Source organism: Embiotoca jacksoni, unplaced genomic scaffold (genome assembly GCF_022577435.1).
Source record: "Embiotoca jacksoni isolate LCO1_2020_lvr unplaced genomic scaffold, fEmbJac1.0.p SCAF_35, whole genome shotgun sequence".
Taxonomy (NCBI): Eukaryota; Metazoa; Chordata; class Actinopteri; family Embiotocidae; genus Embiotoca; species Embiotoca jacksoni.
In genome coordinates this window covers 4,023,894-4,042,631 of record NW_027185387.1, presented here as the reverse complement: position 1 = coordinate 4,042,631, position 18,738 = coordinate 4,023,894, and the positions used below count along the sequence as shown (strand labels likewise).

Here is an 18,738-nt window from a genome sequence, read left to right as displayed (position 1 = left end):
GAGCCAAGATGGCGACTGTTTAGGGTGGAAAGTGTCCAGCGTCTCACACTTCTTTTTTTGTGGTGTTTTTGAGTGCATCATCCTGGTACTTTTCGTGCTCTGCATGTTTCCGTACATTTGACAGTGTGAACGCACTTATGCACTCAAAATAGTGAGTGTCAGTGCACAAGTGCGCCATTTGGAACCCAGCATGTGAGTCCGTGAGGGCGGACATTGGGAATGGGCCAACGAGGGACAGGTGAAACTAATCAGGGCCGGGCAGACAATCACACAAGGGAAGGAAGTGCAGAAGATGAGAGATGCAAAAATAATAATAATTAAGATTAGAAATTATATCAAAACTATGACAGTCAAGACTCGAAACCCAAGCGTCAAACTGTCGGTGGTGCCAAAAGGAAAATTTTGAGGATCAGAAAGTCATCATACAGGATTCATGAACATCCGTAACAAAATAAGTCATTTTTTTTATACAACATACACAGAGTGCCTCAAGATATAAGATGAAAGTAAATCAAGGCTAATAGAACCACAGTATTTAAAGTAATCAATAAAATAAAGATGAAATAAGTACAAATATAAAGTACATTAATATAAAAAGCAATTCAAAGTTTTTGTGCCCAACAGTTTAAAAGATTTACTGAATACATGTTTGTGGTTTTGGATGGGGAGTCTGGGGCCTTGAAAGTCGCTATATTTCATCCTCTGGGGACCTCGAACTTTTGGTACAAGATTGAATGGTAATTCATCCAGTTATCTGCCTGATCAACACAACAATCACTGTTAGATTAAAAAACCTCTTGGTTTATGCCTAAAATGCTGCACCGAAGCCTCTCAGCCTCACTCCAGCACACTGTAGAGACAATCGGATCCGTGTCAAATGCTCCTCCACCTCAATTAACGCGAGGACACTGCAGTCGATTAGCACATGGCAAATATGTAATTATGCATCATCCACCACGTTGAAATACGATTAGGCCCAGGCGGGGATGTTTGGGGTGAATGTGTGTGTGAGAGAGACGAGGGCTTGACAGAGATAGCGATGGATTTTATGTGTGTCTTTATGTAGGATTGTATGTGCACGACTACACCTCAAACTGAAAGACTGAAAGAAGACAAACACAAACGGAGAAAAGATGAGAGTCGGGAGTATTTGAAAGGGACGAAGCCGAACGTATTGTGTACTCAGGGTTAAAGAAGAACAGGTGGTTGTATCAGGTGCTGTTTCAATCCCAAGAAGGATGTTTCCCCTGATTACCTTTCTCACATGTCTCAGCTACAGAGGCGTGGGTCTAAAATATGTTATCTGACTAGAACTCGCATGGATAATTTAAAGAAATCTCATCCTACAGCCGGTTAAAACACGAGCACCGTCTCCAAATATCTGTCTGAGCAGGAATTCCTTTTAAAGAAGCCTGAATATAGTTTTTCCTGTGGTTTGTTTTGAAATTGCACTCCAGAGGAAAAAAAAAAAAAAAAGAAGAAAAAAGGGGCTGGTGGGTGAAGGGAAGCTTTGAGCACAAGAGAGAGAGGCTGAAGAGTCTGCACAGTAACATCTGACTGCTCCAGTTGAGCAGAATGGAGAGGCCTCATTAAATTTTAATTGCAGCACGATGTTGAGTGCATTGCCATCTACATCAAGATGCATGTGACCTTCTTTTTTTTCTTCTTCTCATTTCACTTCTACCAAATGAGCGTGCACAGCTCGTCTGCCCTCTTGTCAGCTTAGCAGCGTGTGATTAAATAAAATGATCTCGGGGAAAAGAACATGGACTTGATCCATTTTCACTCTTTAGTTTTGTTTTTTTTAAATAATAAAAAGGAAAAAAACACTCTGTTTGGTTTCTCAGCAAAGAAATTTGCATTTGAACTTCCCAGATAGAGGCTGATGTGGTGTACAATATATAGACGGTAACAATACAAATCACACTCCAGCGTTAAGAATAAAATCTGAGTCACACGGCTCCTCGCAGCTCCAGGTGGATGTGAGAAGAAGAAGTCACATGAGCGGGGAGCAGCCTGCTCACTATTCATGCTGGAGGAGATTGTGTGTGTGTGTTTATCGTCTTGCTGTCCTGGATGGGTGTTGCATTACAAGGTACTGTCTCCAAACTGCCAGAATCAATTAACATGAATAATGAATGCTTACCGACGCTGTTGGTCTTGAGTGCTCAGTTTGTTCCAGCTCCCATTGTTCCCGCACACGCAGAGCAGTTTAATTTGGCTACCGGTACAAGGAGCTAATTCTTTTATGGATAAAAGGTGGGTGGGAAGATGTTCTTTATTAGATTAAAGGCACTGCATGTTCTCAACCTGCTTCATGCCACAAACTCGGCACTCTCCAGCACCACATCAGCTAAACGGCAACTACTGGGACTCTTAAAAAGGATCTGATTCAGGTGGAGGAGGAAAATGATCCACCAAATCAAGAAACATCGATGGAATTACTCACCCCACTAAGATCACTTTACACACTCCAGCAGCCTTAGCTGGAGAGCTGACACATATTTGCCAGGTCAACAAGCACGGACCAGTCGGCGAGCTCCGGCACACACTTGTTGTTTTACAGCTCGCTTCAAAATGATGATTTCTGCTCAGTGAGAAATATAGGATATGTGTTTCTAATCCATTACTGACAAGACTTAAAAGAGTAAATTAAAGCCCTTTAAAACATCAAATGGAAAGACAACAATATCCAAGGATTACAAAGACTTTCAAAGCAAATCATTTTACTTGTATGCAGTAACGTAAGTGATGAATATAAGAATGAAACAAAGGACAGGAAAAGGACAGTCTGCAGTTCTGTGAAGCTGCACCGTGGACTGCATATAAATATGGACGTAGTGCTTAGGTCTAAAAAGTGAAGCAAATACATAAGTATGTTAAAGTGCAAGACCACTGAGGGCCACCAGGGGCTGGTTTAAAAACACTAAATTCACACCTCATAATCAGTGTTCTGGTGGTCATTGTTAAAATATTTACATAACTGATTAGAGATTAGGCTCGCCAGTCAGTCAGTCAGTCTGGGGACCATGAATGTCTTAGTTGCAATCCATCCAATAGTTCATCCTTGGAGAAAATGGTGCACCGCCCAAAAGACCAATATTGCATTGCATGCACTTCATTTTTCTTTCAACTACATCAGACCTACCGGAGAACTTCCGGTTCATCCATCGTTGAGGCTTTACATCTAAACAGATTTTCACTGTCTACATACGTATCAATGGCACCACTCTGTACAGAGAAAACAAGCATGGTTGACACACTTCGTTATGGTTAAGCTGTTGACCTTTGACCCCGAGATATCCAAAATCTAAGTAAAAGTGTGTTCCTTATGGGTCATGGTGCTGTTGAGTTTTGTAATGAGCTGTAACATTGGACAGAATATTCCTACATTATTTTTGCGACTGTATCTTTGTATATTAACGTAAATACTTCATTTAAATATATTTGAATCTATTAAATCTACTCAAATCAAAAGCCTCTTAATTTTCAAACCACAAAAAGAAAAAGGTGCAACGCAGTCCTGTGACAGACAGATGTAAAAAAAAAAAAAAAATAGTGTCTGACTGGAAGGGCTGATGAAGAGTTGTATCACATCAGTAGTTGTAACATGTTTAAATATGTGAACGGCACTGTTTTATTTGAACTGATTAGTTTGGGCAATATACTGCTTTGTTTTCACAGCTTTGTAGTTTACAGCTGATCGATTAACATTTCCAATTATTGTCTTTTATGTCAATGAGCAATTAACATGTTGGTGATGAATCACATCTAACAGCAGGCTGAACTAAGAGCTTCAAACAGTATGAGGTGCATCAGAAAATATCAAAATTGAGATCCTTAAGCTCTCAGAACATTAAGAACATTTAAACATGCAAAAGGAGCTTTGCTCTTAGCGATGAAGTCAGACTCGGATCACGAGCGCCGCTCGCATATTTTGATTTCCACCTTCAGTGTCGTTTAACAGTAGAAAAATTCATCATCCTTAGTGTAGTATGAGTTTATAAAGAATGTGAAGACAGTACAGTTGCTGTCTAGACTTCACACATGTAGAGTTAAAGCACATCCTGCCTGAATTCTGAATCTAAATATGAGGTTGCTGCAGGAAAGCAGCTGAATATTCCCAAACTGTTCAGGTTGTCAGTGAAATCTGCAGGCAGCTGCCGGTGGGAGAGGAGTTAATTAGAACCAACATCCAAGTAACATCATGAGGACGATTTAATGCAAAATCGGCCGTGTGTGAGCACTTAAATTGGGGGTTACCGCTGGCATAAAGTGCTGCCATGTGGAGAAAAGAGGAAGTGCTCGATTATTTCTGCAGCCGCTCTTCCTCCCTCTCATCATAATGAAAACAACACGCTCACTTTATCTTCCCTCGTTAAATACCACCTTAAAAAGTTTTTTTTTTTTTTTTTTATCATCTGAAGATAACTGAAGGTGTGCTGAACTGTAGAACAGAATAAAAAGGGGAGTTTTAGGACACATAAGGATTGTTTTTAACACTTACTGCTGTAGTTTTTGCTCTTTTAAAAAAAAGCTGTTGATGCTGTTCATTCTTAACAAACATCGCCCTCTCGTGGTACATGAGCTCTTTCACAAGCACATTTTCAACAAGTCCTCAGGGCTACTTTGTGAAGGAGGCTACATCTCAACTAAATTCATATTTTATCAATTTGTGTCCCATATGATACGCACAATTACATTTACACTTGTTTCCATTCTTATGTATTGTTGGGGGGGGTTAAAAAAAAAAGTAGACTACAATGGCAAGAATAATTCACACGTTTTTTGTTTTTTTTACAGCGAGGGACTGAAGACTGAAAACGATTTGTTCGTTTTAGGCCTTTGACACATAACAAATGTGAAGGGAAGGTGTTGTGTTTGTGGTGGCTGCATTTCACCGGGAGGAGGTGCTGCTTCTCTACAAGCTTCATCGTCGTGGCTCTCTGGGACACTTGATGGAACTGAGCCATTGTTGATTCACCGATGCGTTCCTCACTGTGAAGTCAAAAAAGTCTATCAATCTTTCGTAAACTGTGCGGTGAGATTTAAATGACCACCAAAGGCCCAGTTCACTGACACACAGGTGTTTTCACTCGGGCTAATTAGACTCGTGCTCACACATTTAATCCCAGGTGTATCTAAGAACGTCACTGATGCCTCTGTTGTATTATAGTAAGCCGTATGGCCTTTATTTACTCCGGTGATCTCACTGAGATCAAAGGTTGCCGGAAGGAACTGAGTATCAATCAAAAAAGATGAAAGCATAAAACAAATATAATCAGACAAAGGCAGCAAGAAATATAAAATAGATATAAAGTATACCATTTGGAGGTAAAGTGACGTGTTGTTTTTTTAGTGTATTACGTGCAGATTTAACAGCCTGATCACCTGTTAGGGAAACTAAGGCACTATATGGCATCTCTAAGTGGCTCATATGGAAAGGTGGCCTGGTACTACTCTGACTAAAATGAGTGGAAAATTGTTGTGCTTCATTTCTTTTGCATAAAATTGAGTGGAGTTGCTGTTCAGAATTTTTAAAACAAATTCAACAGCGTCACTGTTTACTAGCACATTGATATAAGGCTTGTTATTCACTCTAATCCAGAATTTTGATTAGGTGGAAGTACAATTTTTCTTTTTACTGGGAGTTTTTCAAATCACACTCTGGCCTGGTGATGGGAACAGAGAGACTTATTGTATCAAAAGATTCTCCCAAGTGTCCCTTTTTTTATATAACCCAATGTTTTTCATTTTGGCCTTCCATCTGTGGAGTTATTGTATTTGGGGATGCTTTTTACAGGCAAAAAAAAAGAAAGAAAGAAAGAAATAGCCTACAAGGTAAGGCACATAGAGCTGGGAGACAATCAGACATCACTAGATTCAAAAGTATGACCGCATGATAATATAATACAGCATAATATCAGGATCCTGAAACAGGATTCAGCCATCATTATTTTTTTTTTTATTCTTTTACACCTCTGCTTTTGCCACTGTGACGCGTCAAAATGTCCTCGAATAGGCTCAACAGGCCTCAGTCTGTATACTTTGAATTATGTGACAGGCGGCTGGACGTCCATAATAACATCTATCATTTCTGGTTGTTTTCTAAAAAAATATCGTCAAACTATTCCTAAATTACCCCCCAATATTGGTTTCAGAATCAAATATAGGTCAGGATGTACATCATACAGCTTCACTGTGTAACTTACTTCATACTTACAACATCAGTTGGACCAATTGTTCCCAAAAGGCTGGATCAATTGTCAGCGGCTGTTTTCCAGAAAACACACATCTCCATCTCCCGTCAGTCAGACTGGTGGAAAAGGGCCGAGTCGCCCTCTAGCGGCAGGCAGCCCCTCTGTTCAACCAGTGGGTTGAAGTCGTGCTGTGCTGACAAACTTTGTTCAGGTCTCACGCAGAAATATCTTCCATTTTTCTAATGGTCCTGACAAACGTATCAGACAGATTTCGTGTAAATGTTTATGCAATTATGTACACGACATGCAGAATACGCGCATGACGGTATAATTTATCATCTGCAACAAGCTGATAGACGATTTATTGTGTGATCAAGGACAGACTACGAAACAACAGGCCGCCGGGCACAGACATATGAAAGCCCCTCCCCACCCTCCACCCCCCCCCCCCCCCCACACACACACACACACACACACATATGAAAGCCCCCCCCACACACACACACACACAGAAGCAGACCCTTCAGACTGAAGCTCTGTCGTTTCTGGTTGTTTAGTTTCCCCATCTGTGTCTCTTTAGGGTCATTTTAGACTGTTTATGTTTTATTTATTTTTTTTACCTATTAATCGCTTTGCACCTTTAATTATTTCTGTTTTTCATTGTAGTCGTTTTGCTTTTTTTTTAATGCTCATTTTAAATCTCTTCGTGGTCATTTTTCTTTTCTCTTTGGTTGTTTTAACTGTGTACGAGTTCCTTTTGCTTCTTTTTGTGTTCTTTTTTTTTTACATCCTTTTATTTTTTTTAGTGCTTTTCTTTGTTGTCATTTTGCAACATTTTACATCTCTACGTGGTGGTTTTGCTTCTCTTTGAGGCTGTGTTCACCTGCCATTATCAGTGCATCCTGAGCCTGACTGGCATGAGCGGATCACAAGCGGCCGGCTTTAAGCCGTCGGTTCCCACCTGGCATCAACATGCGTCTCGAGTGGCAACTGGTGATCTGATCTCACTTCACAGTTCATATGCAAATGAACATGTAACTGATGAAATGGCAATATACAATAAGCACAAGAACAGGAACCTGAGCCATCAGGGCCTCTCATGCCAGGTGAAAACAGACTCTTTGTTTTCATTTTTCTTCTCTTTGTTTACATTTTGCTTCTCTTTTTTTTTTTTTTACATTTTGCTTCTCTTTATTTACATTTTGCTTCTCTTTTTTTTTTTTTTTTACATTTTGCTTCTCTTTGGAGTCACTTTTTTCTCTTTTTGTGGTCACGTGTTAAATTGTTCCTCCATTACTGAAATATAAGGGGTTAACTGGATGTTATGAGGTTAAACAGTACCCCTCTCGTATTTAGCAATTAAACCATACATTACATCTCTGTCAGTCTTAACAGGGTTTGATTGTCTTGGTGAGGCACACAAAGCCATATTTTATAAGTATTTTGCATTTATGCCACATTAAAAGTGGATTACAAAGTTAAATGGCTGCTGTTCCCTGTAGTTACGATTAGCTTCATTAACCAGGATGCATGTGTGCTGCTGTTGTGCAGCGGCGTGTTTGACACTAATGGGCTGATGGAGGGAGTTAATGTTTAGCACTGGCAGCGAGGAGAAAGACGACCGCCTCAGAGGACGGAGAGAGAGACTTGGGCTGGTGCGAAATAGCAATAATGTCGTTATTGGCAGTTGCTCTCACGTCTCCTTATCATGGACATGCACATCATTTATTATCACACAAGTCAGATGGACAGAGAGTGAGGCGTGGACACAGAGAGAGTCTGTCCACCCTCTTGATAACCGATGGCATTTATTCAATATTTGGCAGACAAAAGCTCCACTTAACCTAATATTATTTTCTGTTCATGCAGGTTTTGATCTACTGACAGAAAGTTTGTAACTTCATTATACGAGTTACTGTTAATAGCATCACGCTGCAGCGCCTCCAACCCTTTGTATTTATGCATTTTTCTTCCTTTTATTGACCTCAGCTGAAAATGTTTAACCCCCTACTGATGGTTGCTGGCTACCGACTCTAGGCTTTGCTTCCCCCTTGTGGTGAAGCTCTGCACAGTCTCACCGGGTACAAGATAAATACACGAGTTCAATGGAGGTCTGACTGCCCAAATGAATGACCGCAGCACTAGTTTCTTATTGGTTTGGCGTGTCTCATTGATGGCATCCGTCCACCTCAACATGTTGACAACCGTGTGGTCAGTGAACGACCCTCTACCTCCTGAGCCACACTAGAAGCTGCAGCTTAAGTATTCAACTAAATGGGAAATGTTTCTTGTATATGATTGAGACAAAATTAAGATTTTTCTTTTAACACGAAGACATATTGGCTTATTTCAATTTTCACTTACCCGCTCGTATGAGGTGGTACTTTTGGTAGTGATCCCACAGTTTTTGTTGTTATCAGGATTTGGGGCAAGATAGGGCCACTGTAGAAACACTTTATAATGTATTTAAAAGCAAATTTACTTTCATTTTTGACACTTTCTAATAGGATCTGTGGGAACTGAGTTTTATTTATGGTCATCAGCCCTTTTTCCCAGGAAAAACTGTGTATGGTGTGTTTCTTCTTGTGTCATTTGTCAGTTTGGAGCTCGTTTGTTTTATACTTGCCTATTGTTGTTTTTTTTATTTCTCTGCATGCCCCAAAATGATTGAATTTTTTTAAAAATATTTTTGGTGTTTAAAAAAAAAAAAAAAAAAATGTATTTGAATATTCTTGTGCTGTGATTATTTGGACAAAATGTATTACCTTGCCGCTTTCGTACGAGAGAAGACTTGAAAGGGCTCCGCACAATAAAGAGGGGCTTTCAACGTAGGTGGAGGTTTTAACGGTGATGTTTGTGTGCACTTGAAAGTCGCGTATCCGGCGTAAAAAAAAAGGTAAGTTACATGCAGAATGTAAACTGATGAGTTAATTTTTTTTTTTTTGATTTGGATAAAATAAAATAAAATAAAAAAAAAAACAAGGTGAATGACTAACACATCTTATTAATTTAGAGAAGAAAATTGGATGTGAATCCTTCTGCCCTTTGTCCTCACATCATAACTCACATTAGCAGAAGCTGCATTGTTTCAGACTTTTATTCACTATAATATAGGTCAATAGGAAATATAAGAAACTGCTATTAATGATGACAACTTGAGTTGTATTTCCATTTAAACTTAAGTTAACAAAACAACCAAACTTCGACAACAAAAACCCCACCCAGTTTTATAAGGGCGCCCTCATTGGCCCGCGTGTCTGTAAATCCGTTCCCTCTTTATTCGGCTCGCGCCATTGGTCGGCGGTGACGACAATCCCGGAGCGTGCTCCCGCCCACCGAGCGGATCAAGTTTGAATGAACAACAGCAGACTGGCTCTGGAGGTGGTAGTTGCATTTAGCAGTAATTATTTAAAAAAAAAAAAAAAAGAAAAAAAAGTGTGTGTGTGTGTGTGTATCGTGTCGCCGGGTCGCGCGGATCAAGGATGGAGATGAAGAAAAGAATTCATCTCGAGTTGCGGAACCGCACTCCGTCAGACGTAAGTTTTGGCCTCACAATCCCCCTGCTCGTAAAGCGCTTCCCCTTCTCAAAGCTAATGGAGAATATTTCGTGTGATGTCTCGGCGCGGGGATACAAAGTTTCCTCCCAAGTTATAAAAAAAAAAAAAAAAAAAAAAAAAAAAAAAAAAAAGAAAAAGAAAGATGATGATGGGGAGACGTCGGGTCACATTGTTGCTCTGCGGTCGCTTGCAGGTTCGCCGCTTGAACTTTCCTCACGTTTTCCGATGTGCAGTTTGAGAATGCAGCACAGCTTCTTCTTTTCTTTTTTTTTTTTTTTGATGCCAGCGGTATAAACAAAGCAAAGCGGTACGAGAAGCCGTATTTGTTAAACTTTTGATCTACGAATGCGCCCCCCCCCCCCCTTTCTCCCGTTTGAAACCCCGGCGTATTGTTGTTATGTGCTCGTTGCTCGACGGTGCTATCCGCAGGATTTGACCGGGGAAACGCATTTCGACCCCCCCCCACCCACCCACCCCCACCACCGAACATTTTTAAGCCGTCCGCTCGGCGCGTTAAGGATGCGGATACTCCAAAAAAAAGTCACGAAATACGATCAACGATGCACGAAAGATCGCAGCCCTCCAGATATCCAGCCTTTACCGCTGCGTCCAACACAAACTATGTAGTTACTCGGGGAGTCCGCGCCCCCCCCCCCCCCCCCCTCTACCCCCCCCCACCGTCCAGGTCGTTTATTTCTGCAGGAAGTGCGTTGAAAACACTTCGAGCAGGAGCCTGCGGATCGGGCAGCCTCCCACCGGAGCGCCAAACTGTGCGCACAGATGGCCGAAATAAAGCGGCGCTGGTACGGACCGGGGGTGGTGGTGGTGGTGGTGGGGGGGGTGGGGGGAAAAACACGCAGGAACGAGCCGATAACGTTGACTGCGTCGTTACCGGCCACCCGGGCCCGGTGCTCATTCTGCTCGTTTCACCCCGAGACTCTTTTTTTTTTTGTTTTCTCGGTTGTTGTTTTTTTTTTTTTGGACCCGAGGAATCCGGCCGACATGAAAACAAACTGGCGAGCCGCGTTGTTGCTCCAGTTTTCTCCAGAACTAGGACAAGCCGCCATTTTACCGAGAAACAAAGGCAAACCGAAATACACCGGGAGAAGAAAGAAAAAAAAAAAAAAAAAAAAACCCGTTCATTCGACACCAAACGACGAACGACGCATCGTACCTTCTTATTACTAGAAGTCTATACACGCCGTCGGTCCAATCGGCCACTGTTTAGCACAGGCGACAATGAAACGTTTGCCTGGCAGCGATCTAATCGGCTTTTAGCGGCCCCTCCTACTCACAAATGACCCTGTGCACGACTCGTAGGTCTGTTTGGCTCCGACTTGTTTTGACTAATGTGCATCTGCGCCGCTCGCGCACACACACACCCGTCTCTTGTTACACGTCTCGTGCAAAGCAAACAACCTGCAGCCGCCGCACTTTGTCTGTTTCGAAATGTAATAAACAAATGGGATATTTACGTAATGGTAGGAGAGCCAAATGCACCGCGATATCTACGAGTGCTGACCACTGAATATTGATGGACAGCAGGTTTTTTTTTTTAATTTTTTATTATTATATATATATATATATATAGTTCCGGTCCTCGCTGCTGATTGGCTGAGTCACGTTCAGGGCCGAGGTGAAATATCCGATAAGAGCACACCTGTGACCGCATATCACACGATTTAAATATCAATGCGCCGACACCAACTCAGCCTCATAATGTGCTCAGTCAGTCAGATGTGGCACCACCCACTGTTTGGCTGCTTTATCAGCTCAATGTTGACATTGTATCATCTGTCAGGCATTTGTATTCAGTTTTTTTTTTTTTTTTTTTAAATTTTACGTTTAATATTTATTGTCTATAATATGTTATCAGTCTTATGAAACCTATTAGCTGTGGTGGAAGAAGTAGAGGCCCTTTACTCAATTAAATAATAGCAGTACCACACAATAAATCTAGTCCTTAACAATTAATTCCTGCTTCCACATTATAATTAAGTAGTCAAGGAGTCAAAGGAGTCAAGCAAGAAAGTGTGATATGATTAAATATGCGCCACGTTACTGCAGGTGTTAACTTTAAACAGCATTTTAGTAATGGATCATATTTATATTTCGTATGAAAAAACGGTGAATTAAATAGTAATTGCAGTGGTCAATTAAATGCGGCGTAATATAAGAGAACAATATCTGAGCAGGAGGAAAGTGGTAAAGTGCTATTTGACTCCCGATACGCCTTAAAGGTTCAATTAAATTATCTTATGTTTGCTTGCTCCAGAACTAAACACTTTATTTAACTCTATAAAATAAGAAGCTTAAACAAGGAAAGAGACGTTTCCCAAAAGCTGAAACAAAATTTTGTATGCCAAATATATTACTGAAGTGTATTTAGCTGAAATTTGTGTCCAAAGTAGTCACATTCAGCTTCTGTAGGAATAAGAGCTAGAGTTAATGCAAGTGCAAATAAAACCACACAAACAAAACTTTTAATGAAGAGATTTCTGAAACATAACACACGCTTAAAATATTTTATATTTATACTGATTTCTTAAAATCGAGAAATGCTGACCAGACGTATTTGTTTGTTCTCCAGGTCAAAGAACTTGTGCTCGACAACTGTCGCTCAAATGAAGGAAAGATCGAAGGTCTGACAGACGAGTTCGAGGAGCTGGAATTTCTAAGCACAATCAACGTCGGCCTGACGACAGTTGCTCACTTGCCGAAGCTAAATAAACTCAAAAAGGTGTGTTTTGTTTTTTTCTGCATAAAATAACTCTTTTTTTAAAAAAATATCTTTGGGCTTTCGGGTTTTGCATTGTTTTTAATTGTTTAATTGATCGACAGCTTGAACTCAGCGATAACAGGATCTCAGGAGGGCTGGAGGTTCTGGCAGCGAAGTGCCCCAACCTCACACATCTCAACCTCAGTGGCAACAAGATTAAAGACCTCAGCACGATAGAACCACTGGTGAGTGAGACTCAAAACTACCGCATGCGAAGCGGCCGGCCGCATTAGTCACCCAACTTGATGTTTTTCTTTTCTTTTGACAGAAAGAATTGGGCACCCTGAAAAGTTTAGATCTGTTCAACTGCGAGGTGACAAACCTGAACGAATACAGAGACAACGTATTCAAGCTATTACCCCAGCTCACATACCTGGACGGTTACGACAAAGACGACAAAGAGGCACCCGACTCCGACGCCGAGGTTTACGCGGAGGGCCTGGATGATGACGAGGAGGATGAAGATGGTACGTTTGTGACCTCCGTACGGACAGACGCGTTCTTTCTGTTTCTCCGGAAGATTCTGATGTTGGCGTCTGAACACGTGGCTAATAACTAACCACCTCCAACCGCTTTCGCCTAGATGCAGATGAGGAGGAGTACGATGAAGATGCGGCACCAGGAGACGAGGAGGAGGAGGAAGGCGAGGAGGATGAAGAGGAGAATGAAGAAGAGGACGAGGACGACATCAGTGGAGAGGTGCGATGAGAACAAATGGGGCGTGCATGCTGAAATGAAATAAGAAACGTTCTGTCTGTATTCACTGCACGAACTCTGCCTTGTCGTTTGGATGCAGGAGGAAGAGGAGGAAGATTTGAATGACAGGGAGGTTGACGATGAAGATGAAGAGGGTGAGGGTGAGGGTGAGTAAAATGGCGGCTAACTTGTACTATCTGTGCACAGTGTATACTACACACTGATCTTGCAGTCGGTAAACAACAAATCAGCAGACTTAAATGTGCCCCGTGGTGTTTACTTGTAAACAAAGATTTCCGGGTTCTTTGTGATTCACTGTGTACATTTTTAAAGCCTAATCATACAGTATGTATTTCAAATTTGACAGTGTTTATATCCAACTTTTCGAGCTGGTATACGTCTCTTTGTGGTACGATGCTCGCCCGGCTCCGCCCACCTTTTGTTACAGCTTTTGTTTTAGCTGCGATTATAGCTTGGAAACCTTTTTAAGCATTCAGGTTTGCGCGGCCACTCCGAAGGGCAAGACGGATCGTTAACGTGTGGGAGGGGGGGGGACAACGCTCGTTTCAAATTGCAGTTTCAACAATGGATGAAGCGACGCGAGCAGCTGTGACGGCGCGAGCAGCTATCGAGGAATTGAAGCCAAAGTCTTCAGTGGTCGTTTGCACTGCGCTCACATTGGGGGAAGGTCTCTGTTGTTTACGGCCTGGTGGGTTTTGACGCTCATCGTGTCCGATGGTGGTCAATGCTGATTGGTTGAAGGCCGCTCCTATAGTTTCAAAATTAACCAGACGTCCACGCCCATTAGGATGCAACGACTGGAAACAATCTCCAACGGAGCGTGGTCAGACCCGATGTGAACACTCGGGGTCGGGCCACTGAAAAGCACACGAAGTGAACAGACAGGGCGACCACCTAAAAGGCACTAAACCGGCAGCGGGAATTTTTATGGCACCGCATTTAAACGCGTGCACGATACAAAACAAAACAAGGGCCCACTCCCGAAAAGCTTAAAGGATTTAAAGGAAAATGATATGACAGGAAATGATATGACACGTCGAATAACTACCAATTGAATGTCGTGTTTTTCCCAAAAATGATTGTAGTTATTTTTTCTGGAGCTGTTTTCTCTTATTAGTTGTATTTCTGTTTCCGGCTCTGAGACGAATAAAAACGTGATGTTTTTTTTTTCACATCTCCAGTGTGAACACACTAATACTCAAAACCTTCTTAGAATGAATACTCTGAAAATCTTGATGGTCCGTCATAAGGCGACACAGACTTGTCTTGTAATGTGAAAATTGTCCATTTTTACCCCCGATTTTGACTGGAGACATTTATTGACTTGATGCCGATGTTTGTGTCTCTGAACGTGACTCTTTTTTTTTATTTTTCCAGAAGAAGAGCGAGGTCAGAAGAGAAAAAGGGAACCGGATGAAGAAGGGGAGGAGGATGAGGACGATTGAGAGTCCTCTTCAAGCTAAGTTGTGAACTGTTTTAAACTTGTATCTCCCAGTCACCGCCCAACAACCCCATGTATTTTTTTCCCCCAGTTTCATATTGCAGTAGGAGTGGTTTTTGTTATTGGCCAGTCAGGTTAGACAGGGTTGCCTGGAGACGAAAAAAAAAAAAAAAAAAAAAAGAAGTTAAATTTATGTACCTTTGATGCTCCCGTGTTCCAGTCTTTACGGTCCACTTTTAACTGCTTCGTGGCCACCAGTTTTGTAATATCAAATAATAGCAAAGATAAAACCTTTTTGAGAAATGTTTTTGTTTTCTCACCATTTTGTGTAAGACCAGTTTCTGATGACTTATGTATTTTAAGACCTCCCCCTTCAAAAGAAAAAGACAAAAATGAAACAAAAAAAGAGTGCATGTCTAATACATTTTAAAGTCAACTACTGGATTTCATGTATGGCTGTCTTCTCCCCGTCTTAATCGTATTTTATTTTGCATTGTACCTTTTTTTTTTTTTTTTTAATTTTTTTTAATTTTATTTTTTAAATGTAAGTTATGTGTTTGTAGTGTCACCAGTATGCCAATACTCTCTGCTGTCCTGGTGTGAAACGTCTGTCTGAACATGCAGTGTGACCCCTCACAGGGCATATTTTTAAAAATCATAGCAAAAAAATGTCTGCCCTTGTCAAAGCTGCTCCTCCTCCTTAAACCCTCAGCTTTGATAGTTCGGAAATACGTGTTCTTGTAAATAATGACCAAATCTATTTTTTTGTATTCTCTTTGATGACGGCAGACATTGAACAGACAACTGAGGTGAAACTATGAATTGTAATAAGATATTAAATATGTATGCTGCTTTATCTAAAATACGCAGTGTGAAATTTCTTGAATTTGAACATAACTTTGTATGCATAATCTTTCCATAAAGATAAAATGTTCAACATCAGAACTCATTATTGCTTTTTCCATGTTCTTTTGTGTGACACACAGGTGGCAATGTTTGAATTTGTGGTGGTAGTGTAGAGAAGTACTTGATATAAAATGGAGGTTACAACCGCAACGTATGTGCATTGAAAATTTATTGTTTCAAAGTGTAAACTCTGGAAAATGGTCAGTTATTTGGACTTTCTGTTTCTCTAGTATACGCGATGGTCAAATTGGCCTACCTCAGTGAGTTTTCACTCTATGTTAAATCCACTGTCATCAGCCAAATTCTGTTTCTTTTCCCCTCCCATTCACTTCAATAAATCCCTTTTATATATGTTTTTTTGAAGTTTGTCGTCCTTGTACAACAACACAGTCGAGTCAAAAGGTGATGTGTTTACAGATTTCCAGGTGAAGATCGTCGTGTAGCCATGAGCCTTTGCGTTGTCGTCTACACACAGGAAACCGATCCAGGATGTATTTTTCACAGGACCGAGACGTGAACCTACAATACTACCAAAGACCAAACAGCAGATTTAAGCTGGCGTTTACTTGAGTCTCAAATCCTCAGTCAGGCTCAGTGCCAAACAAACGTAAGAGGTTCTGCCCAAACAAAATTTAATTTAACAACTATACAAAAAACAGTGTCAGTCATTTTAAAAGCAGAAAAGCATTTCTGTTATCCTACCTTCTAATAACGAACTGTTAAGTGGTTGATCTCAGTTTTCAGTACACCTACGCGAGGCCCTGAAACGGCACAACTTCACTGCAGCTCATCAGTCTGGATGATCCTTTTCCCTCCGTCTACTTTCACTGTAGCCTTTTATTTCTCCTGCACGAAATATACACATTTACTATTGTGTCACTACTTCACATGTACATTACAATGGTTCACCTTGTTTTTTTTTTGTCCTGATGGTTTCAACTGAAGCTATAAAGCTTTTAACCCTTTAATGTCCTGGCTAGGATGTGATAAAGGAATACTTGTGACCTTCAGTCTTTAACTTTCTTTGACCCAACAAAGTCTATTCTTGCTGTGCATGTAGTGAAGTCGTGGGTTTTTTTTCATTTCTGAGGCCACCGAGAGCAGAATCGCAAATAAAACAAGGCCGAATGTGATTGGGTCCGGATTAAAAGACGTGGCATTTTTAGCAGAATCTTTCTTTTTGTCTTCCTCTTGAACCTGTCTTGTTACAATCGAGTCAATCAAATGTTAATTCAGTGCCAACGTCTCTTAAACGAGAAAGGAAACAACGTTGGATGGTAAAATATAGGCATTTAAACTGCTATCGAGCCGAAGTCTGCTAATGGTACAAGTGGAGGGAGAGGCCGATGACCTGAAGTCTTCAGAGCAAAATTACACATCTACAGGCAAACACGTCTCAGTAATAGTAATATACTTAGTTTAAATGTAAAAGGATGGTTGTTATTACAGTTTGAACTGTTAGGAATAGGCAAGAATATAGCTTCATAACTCGTCTGGAGTTGAGCTGTTGGAGTCGATGAACTAATACTATTTACGGTGCCGTTTCACACAAGTCTCGCACCATTTCAACCAGAAACATTCAGCAAAATTCTATCAAGCATCACAATCATTACTTGCGCAACCACATCATACAAAAAAACAATGGGATAAACAAATATACATGTTATTAGCTAAAAAGTTGAGACGTGACCAATAAATAGAAGCAAATGTACATCACCCCCCTCCCTCCCTCAAAATGAATCCCTTGAAACTAGTAACAGCCTGCAGAGCTTCCGTACTGTAGTTACACAAGTTCACCACCAGTGGATCCACGTCTCCACTGCTGCTTTCCCACAATTTAAATAAAGAATAAAAATACTTGAAGAGTGAACTATCCACTCTCCCTGCGAAGAGACTGCATTTGGAGAGCGGTGTGTGTCAGTGAAGGAAGTTTACAGCTGACGTTTGTAGGTGAGAAAAGCAGCTATTGGATAAGCAGCTTTGTGGAAAAAAAACAAAAAAAACATCCACGGCTGCTTCTCGTCCGCCATTTTTTGAGATGATGTCGCAGCTCGCTGCAAACTGGGTCTGCAGCAGGGTCTAAGGCCTTGGGGAAGAGAAATAAGAGCCAGCGATAGTCTTGTCATCCTCCGGTTTTTGCCTCGACACAAAAAAAAAAAAAAAAAAAAAAAAGAAGTCGGAGGAGGTTTTGGTCGGTGCAGGAGGAGGAAGTCCGGGGACTTTTTTGCACGGTGAAGGATCAAGGCATTGCCGTGTGGACAACAGGGCAGGCGTAGCGAGACAAATACCCAGGCGTTGTGGCTGAAAATATGCAGTAAGTGATCATAACACTTGAGCCTGTGCTAGAATCATTAACAATCATTTATAAAAACAGATAATACCAAAACTGACTGGATCTCAAATGTTTCCTATCATCGATTTAAATGTTGATGTCCCTGAACTGTCTCACCTCCATTACTTATATTTACCACTCGTACAATATTCCAGTAATTACATCAGTTAAGTGATTATCCAACAGTTACCATATCATTGTGTGCATTGTGCAGGGCAGCAAGGAATGAAGTTATGATATCATGTGATATATCAAAAAAGCCGGGGCGGGAGGGTTCAGAAGCTCGTCAGAGGTCAGATTTTTTTGGGGGGGTGGGGGGCGGGGGCAAAGGAAGCTGCTTTGCCAGTCCAGGCTGCTGAGAGGTCAGACGTTGTTGGGGCTAACGTTCTTCAGGTTGTTGAGCTCCAGCTCCAGCTGGCGTATTCGCACGTCCTTAGTGGTCAGCTCCTCCTTCAGCCGCCGCAGCTCCTCCTGCTGCCGGAAGAACATCCGCAGGAGCTGCGTGAAGAAAGACAAGAACAACAAAAAAAAGAAAACACATGCGAGAATATGCAGGAAAGACAGAAGTCCAAAAAAAGACAAACATTCTGTATTCAACCCAGAAAGTTGTGTCAGGACCTCACGACAGGACTGCACCGACAAACAATCTGATCTCAAGGCCCATTTAGTCGCTTTTCTGAATCACATCACACCAGCACATTACACTGCAATGTTATTACATTGAATATCATATTTGTGATATGACTGACAGCTCCTTAACAGCTACTAAATGGACCTCGAGGTCGGCTCCAGTTTCCAAGTTCAGG

The 18,738-nt window shown here is 41.2% G+C and overlaps 2 protein-coding genes across 13 annotated transcripts in view; one reads left to right on the top strand and one right to left on the bottom strand.

Annotated features, from left to right (window-relative positions):
* The first annotated feature begins 9,521 nt into the window (after positions 1-9,521).
* Positions 9,522-15,951, top strand: anp32a (acidic (leucine-rich) nuclear phosphoprotein 32 family, member A). 7 transcript variants are annotated; one of them, XM_069165729.1, is made up of 8 exons: positions 9,522-9,736; positions 12,348-12,497; positions 12,599-12,721; positions 12,805-13,003; positions 13,126-13,235; positions 13,333-13,387; positions 14,631-14,642; positions 15,504-15,951. In XM_069165729.1, exons 1-8 carry the CDS (start codon positions 9,683-9,685, stop codon positions 15,614-15,616), a joined length of 816 nt encoding a protein of 271 aa, XP_069021830.1. In that variant the 5' UTR covers positions 9,522-9,682; the 3' UTR covers positions 15,617-15,951. The 7 variants fall into 7 exon arrangements, with proteins under 7 accessions (XP_069021830.1, XP_069021828.1, XP_069021827.1 ...); XM_069165727.1 differs by lacking the exon at positions 15,504-15,951 and having other exon boundaries at positions 9,525-9,736; positions 13,333-13,399; positions 14,634-15,110; XM_069165726.1 differs by lacking the exon at positions 15,504-15,951 and having other exon boundaries at positions 9,525-9,736; positions 13,333-13,399; positions 14,631-15,110.
* Positions 15,952-16,208: 257 nt separating this feature from the next.
* Positions 16,209-18,738, bottom strand: part of coro2ba (coronin, actin binding protein, 2Ba) — a 44,415-nt gene continuing 41,885 nt past the window's right edge. For all 6 annotated transcript variants that reach the window (XM_069165716.1, XM_069165717.1, XM_069165715.1 and 3 more), the window contains one exon: positions 16,209-18,430. In XM_069165716.1, coding sequence (XP_069021817.1) covers positions 18,296-18,430 — 135 coding nt within the window. In that variant the 3' untranslated portion in view covers positions 16,209-18,295. The remainder of the gene's footprint in view (positions 18,431-18,738) is intronic.

Bases quoted from the DNA above. Each gene is read 5' to 3' on its own strand.
- anp32a (XM_069165722.1), top strand. From the start codon at position 10,318: ATGCACGAAAGATCGCAGCCCTCCAGATATCCAGCCTTTACCGCTGCG. The intron at 10,561-12,347 runs GTACGGACCGGG...TTTGTTCTCCAG, and splicing joins GCCGAAATAAAGCGGCGCTG to GTCAAAGAACTTGTGCTCGA. The intron at 12,722-12,804 runs GTGAGTGAGACT...TTCTTTTGACAG, and splicing joins TCAGCACGATAGAACCACTG to AAAGAATTGGGCACCCTGAA.